Source organism: Ptychodera flava, chromosome 18 (genome assembly GCF_041260155.1).
Source record: "Ptychodera flava strain L36383 chromosome 18, AS_Pfla_20210202, whole genome shotgun sequence".
NCBI lineage: Eukaryota > Metazoa > Hemichordata > Enteropneusta > Ptychoderidae > Ptychodera > Ptychodera flava.
The window spans coordinates 23,718,189-23,730,381 of record NC_091945.1 but is presented as its reverse complement, the minus strand read 5'-3'; the positions used below and the strand labels follow the sequence as shown (position 1 = coordinate 23,730,381).

The following is a 12,193-nucleotide window of genomic DNA, read 5'->3' as shown; positions in this document are numbered from 1 at the left end:
GACTGAAACATTTGGGTTTTTTTGGGTGTCGATGGTACTTTGACAATAAAAGTAAAGATGCACAGATATCGAGTTTATTGTCTTGTTTATGAGCGGCCAGTATTTCCAACAGCATGAATTACGTGCATTTGCCCTAGAAGAAATAAATAATTTCGAATAAAACATCGCGAATATAACCACATTCCTTAAGCTCGACGTACCCCAAAGAACCATGAAATCGCCCGACTTTCGATTGAAGAGATGAGTTTTGCCAAACCGCGTATACAGAAAAAGTGGCAGATGACTTTATTTTTAGAATCATAGACAGTATAGCGAGATGTAAAAAATGTGAAAGAGGCTCCCCATCTAACTACTGTATCCTAAATGTTTTTGTGTCGAGTTTGTGTTTGATTCGTTTCGAAAATGTGTTCCTACATTCTTATCCGATTGTGTGTGTTAATAAAAATGTTTGTTTCGCTTTGGACATTTGTAGAGAGTTTGGATTAGTGTGTACGGTAATGTTTTGTTTGTGTGGGGAAAGCTTATGGCGAGACGCAGCCGGACCTATGTTGTTACAAAAGTTGATAGAGTCGCCCTTTGACGCTTGCGTTTCGAAACCCGGGTGTGGTTTCTCATCAGTCGCGGTGTAGATTCTTTCCTTAGTTTGTGTTTGTGAAAATTTATTTTAATGCATTTTAGTGGTCTTGCTTTTCGATTAGCGAGGCAAGTATATTAATTTTGGTCACGTTGTGAGTCCGTTTGGTGGTTCGGTTTGTTTGTTCTATGTTTCTTTACTTCGGTAAATTTTGTTTTGACTGGTGTGTCTTTTAGATTTTTGCGGAGGTTTGTGAATTTTTAGGCAATAAGTACCACTGGGGTACGGATTTTATGTTTATTGGTTGGATCAAGATACTCACAAGTATCCTGGTTGATGTGCTTGTTCTCGTACATTTGATTCATAGTTCGTTTACTTTGTTTACTGTTTGTTCTGGCTTGTTGTGTATAATACTGAGTGTTGCGTAATTGCCTTTCGCATTCGAGTACGTAATCGTTTGTGTTGACAATGACGAAAACCCGACCCTTGTCGAGGGTTTTTTTTCCCGAAATTTGTCTATTGTTTGCAAGCTGGTTTATCGCGATTCTATAGCACGCGACATGTTTTGTTTCCTTGTTTGAGAGGGTATCTCTAGAAGTGCGAGTTTAGCAGCCTCAGATAGCTTTCAAGTTTTTGGTGTTTGTTGTTTGTGGAGCCCAATTTGACTTTTCTTTGAATTTGTGTTGTTGCGATTGCTTGTATCTCACGATGTAGCGTAGTCACATTTTACGACTTTATTTGTTGAAATCCTGAGGTGGTTTTATTCTGTTTGGTTTGTTGGCGTCCGAATTAATTTTAAGGCCTTTGCCTAGTACTATTTTTCGGAGTTTCATAGTTTGAGCGATGATAGGTTGTTGTTGAATTTCATGTTGCTGTCGGCTTTTCTTTGGAAATAGCTGATTTATTTCCACGGCCATTTTTTCTGTCACGTTATTTTTATGTGTACGATTTTTGAAATTTCTTTTAAGTGTTTGTGTGTTCTATGTCATTTTATGGGGTTTTTTTTGGTAGTTCTCTTTTTGGAGTGTTTGGTGGCCCTGAAAAGGGCCGCTCGGTATGGGTTTTGTTAGCGCTTGGAGCGTTTGTTTTGGCGATGAGCCTATAGCTTTTTTATGGTTCTTTTCGCCGATTCGATGTGCTTGGTAAGTAGGTGTTTGCCGCCTTCTTGTCACTGTGTGTGCGTACATGGACAGTCTGCATAGCCCTTGAATGTGGTCTCGATTTTGATCAAACCATGGAGGTACCTCCATGATCAAACTTACAATTTAGGAGTATATATCAAAACTGATAAATGATTTATGTTTTCACATGGGTTCACAAAAAGTTTCGCCCCGGTGTTCATTTTTGGCCCAGGAATTCCATCTACCCACCCTTTACAGAGTAGTAAGCTTATGGGGCAAGTAAATATGGATGTGCCGGTGCGATTCAACGATCAACCTGTATATCGCATCGAAAGTCAACATTTTACGGCACGGACTATGATTTTATAAGTTTATACAAAGTCCCTCGTGGATAGAGAGACTGTGGTTTATATACAAATTATAAGGCGCGGGGTATTATATATGACTGATTACTTTAGCTATAGATAGGCTACATTCAGGACGGGCAGCGACGGGCAGTAATTAGTAGGCAAAACCACGGTCCCTCCACAGAGGGACCGTGGCAAAACAGGTGGTTTTCACCGTGGGCAGAACTCGGTGCAATGATACTGCACATTAATAGTAAGCCTGTCACCTTGAAGGTAATGCTGTAGGTGAAACAAGTAAGCTTACTTCAAACGCACGATGGTACAAACATTCCTACCTCCATGGTACAAACAACACCATAAGTGAAACGTACACATAGAAATACACGCGTTCCTACGTTGTGCCCACCCGGGCCACGCGATTAAAATATGACTGATACTGCTGGATAGTGTTAATTGGGTCGGTAAACAGTCAATTAATAGTTTAATTGACTACCTGGGTGATTGGCAGGTCGTGTCCAACGACGCATATGCAAAGCAGGCCAAAAGACAAAAGCCCCCAAAGATATTGACAGCTGGCCAGAGGTCACCATGAATACGTAATGACGCTTCACTACGCAGAAACTGCGTAGTCAAGCCCTTCTTAACCGGTCAAACTCTCTCGGCATTTTCCCTCGTGTGTCTGTCTGTCTTAAGTGAGGAATGAAAATTCAGTTCAACAGCTTGTGTTTACTTTCCGTCATATTACATTCGAGACCCTTGTCGTAAGAAAGTCTACATTACAATATACATGTAGGGTACGCATAGACGATTAAGGGAAGAGCACACAATATTTGGAGGGGGGGATGAGTTTGGGGTCTGGAACGTAATAGAGTTAATTAACTTCGCGTCGACTATAAATCAAGTCTACCTTCAAAGAGACAAATTTATTACGTTCTTTGAATATTCTATCAGCGAAGTAAACAGACATACATCTGACCAAATGGAGGCAATATTCTGCCTGAACGATTATCAGATTAATACGCACGTGAACTATCTATAGGATTTGCTTTTTACGGACGCAGCATCCGAGAAATGAGATATACGTGATGACCCTCGTGAGACCTTAATAAGTTTCCGATCAATATGACGTCTTCCGCGCAGAACACATAATACAAAATGCATGAAACATGGTCTGTTATTTTCGTTGTAAACTGAAGTTGTCCTTCGCGTGCCTGGTTTACTGATTGGACTTCGTAAAGTGTGAAATCAAAGGGTAACGTCCGGAAAAATCGATCTTCGAATACACACGATGCAATTATGAGGTTTAATTTAGCGTTGCTTTGGGGTATGGAGTGACATTGGGTGAGTCCGCATGTACACTATGTCAACCTACATTGCTGTTTTTTCTTCTTGGCGGACCTAAAAGGTCAGCCGTAAACCTCCATTGGTGCAAGTTGTGCATTCCGTGTTTATAGGAGCAAGAGCCACTTTCAAAACGTTCTGCTCGAATTCTTTCTATGCTTGTGTGTTTCAGTGTTTATTTAAGACGGCTTGGGATATGTGTATTAGATGCTACGCCGGCTTGACGCTGCCATAATTTATATGGTAACTTGTCAAATCGCCTTTTGTACCTCAGTGAGGATATTGCAGGATACATAAAGGTAGGTTAGGATTGCTTGTGAAAAGGCCAGTCCATGACAGACTTACTAGCGTTTTATTTCAGATAGGTTCCCGTCGGTATGCCTGTGTTCCTTTCTACCTCGCCAATGATGTCATTGTCCGTCTAGACCCCTCTCAGTCGCCCTCGTTGCCTCACTATTAGCTCATTCTAACTTAGAACATCTGTCTAATATGCCAAACCATTCCCCGACAGTGCTAGAAGTATTCTTGCAAACGTTTAAGAAAAAGTCTGATTAAATGTCAATCATGAGTCCTCATGGCCAGGTTTTTGTGACAAACACGGCTGCGACAACGCCCGCTCGATAGGTCGATCGTTTTTCAGCTCAAACTGTCAACAGCATCGAACGGGAGAGATCCCTTTTAGTAACCGCGTTCATTTAAGGCCGCGCAGTTGAGTATAGATCGAAAACAACAAAGCAGCATATGCCGGCAGCAAGTTTGTATTGGACGTTTTATCAGTCATGATTTCTAACAGCCAATAAAATTACTTAAATCTCCTTCAAGTGAATCACAGTAGATCACTGAACGCTATATTGTATACAGTATGGCTTTTGCAAATCAACCCCCAAGTCCAAGGTTAGAAAAAGCATCGTTTACCGTATCAATGGACAGTGAGTGGGTCTTACATACTTAAGAACAACAAGGGTTGAGGAACGTGGCTTTCGCAGAAAACAATATACGGATAAGAAAAATATTGAAATTACTGTTTCTCTATATTCACGACATACGAAAGACAATTCATCCACATCTTTTAAAACTCTTAAAGAAAATTCAATTTCATACTGCAAGATTGTTGATTATGATTTATACCAATCTTGCAGTGCCATTGCAGTTCCTCCTTGACAAGCCATCAGGTTTTTACCTAAATCGATATCCCTCTATAACCAAGTCAGTAATTCTGTCTAGCTATCCAAAATAGTACATGTTTGGCAATGCTGAAAAGCACACATCAGAACTTGTTCACTCGACTGGAAAAAGAATGAGGTCGCATGACCCATGGCAGTAACACTCGCGCAAAGCATCAGACACAGTTGCAAGAAATAGCAAGCAGAGAGTTTCTCCTAGTTCTATAATGCACCACGAGTTCATCGTTGATCTTAAAATTTACAAGCAGACGTCTGTAATATGTAATCTGTTTATAAAATTGTTTTGAAGTTACCGCGGGGAATGGGTGAAACGTAATGCAGTTATTTCGTATCTTCCTTATGGGTCGAAACTGGGAGGAACACAACTTAATGAAACACTTTCCCTGTGGCAAGAAATTTTGGGGTCTACATTTTGCTATCGAATTGACAGTTCAGTACCTTATACAAACGAGTACATAGAGGCCGATCTTGTGTCAAAGCAACCGTCCTAGTGTATAAGCTTTCCATTGCTCTGAGTGTCAAAGTAACCGAAATAACTCGATTACAGGCGTCTTGGTTTGTTGTGAGCACGCTGCAAGTTATTTTAAAACCTGAAAGAGCGATCGCTCTTAGAAATGGCGTGATATTTTCTCTGATTCCCGGAAGCGATGTCGGGTGAACTTTTGTGAGTGACTTTGGCAGTTTCTGTTCGCTTTCATTTACACTTCCTTGTAAACACTATGGTGAAGATGGTGAATTAGTGAAGTAGAGCACTATTCAGCATTACTTTTATGCGCGTCACTATTGTGCGGTGCAAAAAATATGAAAACTTTTGCACGAGAAAATTGACACCCTGTGTGCGATACAAGTGACTTCTTGTTTAAAATAATAGCCGATTTGGTCACCAGTTGTGGACAGAGTTCAACCAGACTCCGTGTATATTCATTTACACTTAAGGCTACAGTGTTTAAGTCAAAAGACCCCCTTATTGAGAGTTTTTCCCTCTGTAAGAATAGCCAAAGGCATAGAAAATATTGAAATGTATTTTAATAAGAGGAGGTCTCCCTTGCCTTTTTTGTTGGATAAAAGCTTCGAAGTTGACTCAAGCTTTATTCGCAAAAAAGCAATTACATCCCTATATTTGTCTTCTGCTGTACTCCCATGATCGTTCGTATCGTGTCTGTGGTCGAATGTGTGATGGTTGCTATGGCAATCCCTTCGAAATCACCAAACTCTGGTCATTTGAAACCGACAGTATTCTTCTGGCGATGGTGAAGTGACTCTAATCGCGATAACTTTGTTACGACTGCGGGCAGGGACTTGGAACGAGATCCAGAGAATCTTATGCAATTAAAGCATATTTGTAACGTCTTTGCTGAGAACACAAGTTTCTCATAGCCTAACTATGAACTTTTGCAGAACTGAAACGGTCGTGTTTTCAATGTAACCAACTTGAAATCTATGGATTTAATGTATCAATGACGGTAATCAACAGCTCCGATTCTCAAGCTCTGGTAAAATTGACCTAATGACCAAATTTTCGAATGTTGTTTCCATTGTGAGAATTATTTATGTAAAGTGACAAGAGAAGTAAGGATAAGGTACACCTATTCTCTATAAGAGAGTAACGAATCACAATACATTGAAGTGGAAGAAAAATTACAAAGCGTGCAACTCAGACTTTCAGGATGTCTATAAGGGTCTGTTTGTTCAATTTCTCCAATAATTCAAAACAGAAAATTTTGATCCAAGCGCTCGCAAGAACTTGATTGCCTTGGCAGGTGTTTGCAATTTGAGAAGCCAATCGCTTTCTCAGTAGGTGGATGGGTGTCTTTTTGAATTATGCGAAAATATGAGCTTTGGAATGCGATAGACACCAGAAAAAAGGCGGTAATCTCTAGTAACCTCATGATTCGCTCCACTTCTTTAACAAGTCATTGTTAATGACACAGTCCCTGTTGGCATCAAACGGATCTAGTTTCTTGATTCGAAGTCGATATTTAATGGAAATGAGTTGAATAATAGCATTTTTCTTAATAAATGAAAATAAAATGAACATGTTGCATAAAAAATTACTGGGCTTTCCTTTCTTTATTCATCTAGTGCTATTCACATATGTCCAATGGCTACATGTATTCGCTTTAGACATAAAACGTAATAAATTTCTGTATACTATAGAATATTGAGCTTTCGTACCAGACCAAACAAGATTACAGTTTCGGCACGTATACGTATGTATACCTGTTGATGTGTAAGGAATTAACAGTAAATAATCGCTATGCAGTCATATTGGCTTGCATAGCAAAGCAAATTACCTAATCAATATGTATAATTATAAATTGGTGTATATAAGAAAATTGACGTGTGTGCCAAATACAATGTAGACTATCAATAACGGCTATGTACTGTAAAGGAGAAAACATAAAAATAACGATTATCTTGTCGCCTCATTGGATCTTATCTCTAAATCATGTTTACAAGAATATGTAAATGAAAGTCCATTGTCTTGTTCAAGTTCGAAAAAAATCAGTTGAGGCAAATTTCCTCTGCTGATGGGATAGTGGTGATTTGTTCGGCTCTTTTAACAACCTATGCTAGATTCCCCTTGACTTGAATATTTTTTTCACGGCTTTGAATGTGTTATGCGTACCTGTACTTTGTGATGTGCTGCACTGTATTTGTCCTATTGTGTAATACGACTTAAGACTTCTGATCCTTTGGATAACGGATGGGTATGATTGCTATTACATATCCGCATTGAGGGAAAGGAACACTACTAACATTAACCAACACCGTCGAAAGCAAAAAGCAAAATCAAAAGAAAAGAAAACAACAACAACAAACACAACAAAGAATCCAAAACCTAACATATGCTTAGAAAGCCAACCTTAGTTTTGTGTCAGTAATAGTGAAAAATTGTGTGCAATATGCCGGGTTCCTCTACACGATTAATTGAACACGACGGCATCCTCCACTCGACTTGTACAGGAATGGAATAAAGGCCATTAACAAATATCCACATGTTATTCTATTTGTAGACCAGCTTTTGAACTTTGTTAACATCACGCATACGGTCGCATGGCACTTTAGATGCTTCAATATGATGAGATAAGATCTCATTACTATGCATTTGTCAGCTGAGAGTGATAAAACATAAACGTAAACAACATTGTGCTTGAACAAATGTCAGTATCAATCAGGAGAATATTTTAATGTGGAGGGCGGAAAAACTGTCGTTGTTATTGAAAATCACTGTTTTTGAAGGAAAATTATGAAGATACGATATACGTATGTATGTATGTATGTATGTATGTATGTATGTATGTATGTATGTATGTATGTATGTATGTATGTATGTATGTATGTATGCATGGATTGGCGGATGGATGCATGCACGGACAGACGGATGGACCATTTGATGTTTGGCTTGTAGCTGTGATATTTCTGCAAGGATTATTCGTAATTATACCATACTGCAAACTCTTATTCGAAAAAGGCCAACGTCGCATAAGATATCTATAGGGCAGTGATATGCAACAGATTGATCATTATGTAATTGAGCATTTCGTCGTTGCTTTCCCGGATCTCAATATTTCGATTGCAAAAGATTATAAATTAGAAGACATTTGCTGTCAGTAGAAGTGCCTATCTACTCATCATGGTTTCTCGCATTGAAATTAAATTACATACTTATCTGAATGACATCCTACCAAGGCGGCCTGATGAGTAATCTGACCCGATTTAAATCAGATGTATGTCATTTCCTGTTCTAAGCGTATATCTATGAAGTGCTTTTACCGATGCGAGTGACTTACCAGTGGTGAATCCATCAACGCACGTAACAACCGTTCCACAGTTGAGCGCACTATGCACATGGAATAAAGCTGAAGTGAAAACCTTCAAATGCGAAGATATATGCATCTATGTAAACTCAGGTTCACGTTTTTCATCAGAGATTTGGTACAGCCTTTATGACACCACAACGTAAAATAAGGTGATGATAAGATACAATGGTAACTCTCTCAGAGAGGTTCGAGTTTAAGGAAAGAATATTTTTTAAGTCACAACATGGAAATGACATAACAATTATTATTATTATTATTATTATTATACTTTATTTCAAGAGGGTAATCTGATTACAATAGATAAATATTGTAATTTACATCAGAGCCCTCAAGAGCTGTACAAAAGCTCAAGAAGATGCGAGAAAAATACGGTTCGTATAAATAATAAATACAAATTTAAATAATCTAATCCAGATCAGAACCTTCGTTACAAAATTTCATGAAGAGATAACTGTGCAAAGCAGATTTAAATGACAACAAACTTTCACAATTACGAATAGACACAGGAATAGAATTCCAAATTTTCGTAGCTCGAAAAGCAAACGACCTTTGACCCATGGTAGTCCTGAACCTTGGTGGGTAAAGGTCACCAGCGCTAACACTTCTAGTATTTAAACGATTCATTTCAGAAAGAGGTCGGAAAAGATCTCTGATATAGCCGGGTGCAAGGTCATTAAGAGCTTTGAAAGACATAATAGCCGTGAAGTACACAATGCGAAGATCAACTGGTAACCAATGCAAACTGATAAGCAGAGTTCGAGAGGAAAATGTCATGTCCACACCAAGAATGACTCTGCCAGCTCTTTTCTGAAGTTTATACAAACGTTGCAGATTTGTCTTAGACGTATTACCCCATACAATACAGCAGTAATCAATCAAAGAAAGAAACAGAGCATTATAAACCAATAAAAGTACATTTCTTTGGCAAGTAGCGCGAAGTCGTCTAAGAACACCTATTCTGGTCGAAAGCTTTTTACAAAGATCATTTATGTGGTCGTCCCAACTTAAAGTGTTGTCTATTTGTACACCAAGTAGTTTGTGGCCAGTAACATCGTCTATTCTAGTGTCATTAATATGAATATAAAACACAATGTCAGAGTCAAAAAAAACTTTGATTTTGGGGGAAGATGCAACAACCATACACTTTGTTTTTGTAGTATTGATAGCCATGTTATTGTTATGGACCCAATTTGAAACTGGATGAAGATCTCCGTTCATACAATTTTCAATGTGATTAATATCAATACCTGAAACACACATGGTCTGGTCATCAGCAAACATATTCAAACTTCCCGAATTGAGACAAAGCGGAAGATCATTAATAAACATTAGGTATAAGAGGGGGCCTAAAATAGAACCTTGAGGACCTCCACTTGCCATCGGCATAACATCAGAGTGTGCTCCCATGTACGTGACAAATTGTCTACGCCCTGAAAGGTAGGAACGGAACCACTTTAGTGACATTCGGAAAGCCTGTACATAGTGTTATGACACGGACGGGTGAAGCATATTCCAACTAACCTTGAAATACGCCACTTTCCATTTCGATATAGCGACATGTACATTTTGTATGCCTCAGACATTTCATCAGCTCATGAATTAACTGCTGACCTAAGATTGACCTCTTTTCAAACCTTGTAACTGACCCTAAAATTAAGGATTTTCTTTGAGTAACTAAATCTTACGGTATCAAATATCAAATCATCGATCAACCTCTGCCATTTTCAGTTTAGTGAATCTTTAGCTTTGCCTGTCAGTTTAATGCACTGGATGCCATGGCTTGTTTCTATAGGCATATATCGACCAATGTTGTAGATGTCATTGATCTCGAACCTTAAACTCCATTGGTTATACCTTGTGATAGATGTTCCCGTACCATTTTCCTATTTTACTTTCAAAATAGTGTTGAAATGAACAGTGTTTAACTTATCAACCGTATCATTCTATATGTGCGTAATAAGTTATGTTATTGTTAACATCTGATATTATTCCGGACAGGAGACGATCTCTTGCCAATAACATTGCATGTTGCATACAAACGTTGTGTTTGCCAAGCTTACACTCTGTATTTAGACGTACTATAGGGAGCAGATTAAGAGAAACTGTCGCAAAAACATATCTGAAACATCACCAAAAGTTAAAGCTGTTGTACTTTTGACCGAATATCATTTTACAATCAGTACGGCTTGGGATATCGTCTGCCAATACAGGGCATTGGGAGAGCTAGGAAAAGCAGTGACCCGAAGAAGACAGTATCTTTACACAGAGAGACGGGCAGATAAATGGACATACATACTCTCAGAAAGGCTAACTTGTGGAGACCTGACAAGGACCACAAGATTATACAAATAATTATGGAGAAATACGCATTCATTTATTCTTAAAATCTGTAGCCTGCCCAGAATCGCAGCTGTAGTTTTCTCTTCCAGACGGTACACTTATTGAACTCCGCATCTGGAATTACTCCAACTGGTTTGGAATTAGAGACACAATGCACGGAATCGATTGAGTGTCGCGACAGATTAACACTGGATGCAACTGATTACTACGATCGCCTTATAATGAGCATGCATTAAGGCCACAGACCAGCCATGAAATTGCAAAGTTCCTGAGGTTTCGTGTTCGTCAATTGAATTTCATTCACGGATAACTTCCTCTAGCGATGCTATACAGCAGATAACGGCGATGATGGCAAACAATAATGAAAAATGAAATTGAGAATATTGAGAATAGTGAAACTTTACAGTTGAAGTTATCTGAAGTCGATCTACATTACAATGTCAATCTGAGGTCGGAATCTCGTTACAATTATTTGAAATTACATTTAATCACGCACCGTGATTTAATGCAACAATATTTTGGTGTGTACAATGTTATTGATGCCTCCGTCAAATTAATGGTACTGTTCATTTTTATAACTATATGAGTACATCATCATCATCATCATCATCATCATCATCATCATCATGTACTGTATTCAAAATTAATAATTGCAATAAACTTTCTATCTTCTTTTTAAACAGTAATCATCATTTCCGCCCGAGGGGAGAACGTAAGGAAGTTTATGCTACATGCCTACGATTTGGGTCTTATCAACGGCGAGTACGCCTTCTTCTGCATCGAGTTCTTCAAGCAGAAGACAATGTTTGGTGACTTCTCTTGGAATAGCACTGATGGCAGAAACGAGGACGCCAAGAAAGCCTATGAAGCGCTCTTCATCTTGTCATTCTATAAACCCGAAAACGACGAATTCAAACAGTTTTCCGAAGAGGTGAAAAATCGCTCTAAGGAGGAGTTCGGTTATGTGTATGGTCCGGATGAAGAGGTGAGCACTGTGTAATTTCTTGTAACCTTAGTTTAACAAACTATTTTCATCGCGAGATATCACGAGATGTATATATTCCATGTACAGATAGGTTTTCTGTGATGTAAAACAAGTCTAGCTGTGTTATGGTAGAGAGTTCGTATAATCTTACACAAAGATTTTTATCTTGAGGACATTCTTCAACGTAGCTGTTATGTGACCCACATCTATAGCCATAAGTCGAAAAATGGCTACGGATGATCTCGTGAATTCTCGCACATCACGGTAAATGGCCTATTTTACGGTATGCTTGTCATCTAGTTTACTTTGAAGTTCTCTGGTTTGTGTTATGGTTCTTAAAATCCTTCTATGTTTTGTTCATTAGTTATATAAATGTTTCCTGACTCTCAATTTGAGGGGTAGAGTTTATATAAAATTGACATCCTTTCTCAATTTTATTGTTTGCGAAAGATTTAGATTAAATTCCGCAATTGTGAG

The 12,193-nt window shown here is 38.5% G+C and overlaps 1 protein-coding gene across 2 annotated transcripts in view; it reads left to right on the top strand.

The window, feature by feature from the left end:
- LOC139117204 (atrial natriuretic peptide receptor 1-like) overlaps window positions 1-12,193 on the top strand; it is a 110,854-nt gene that overhangs the window by 65,453 nt on the left and 33,208 nt on the right. For both annotated transcript variants that reach the window (XM_070680105.1, XM_070680104.1), the window contains exon 2: window positions 11,415-11,716. In XM_070680105.1, coding sequence (XP_070536206.1) covers window positions 11,415-11,716 — 302 coding nt within the window. The remainder of the gene's footprint in view (window positions 1-11,414; window positions 11,717-12,193) is intronic.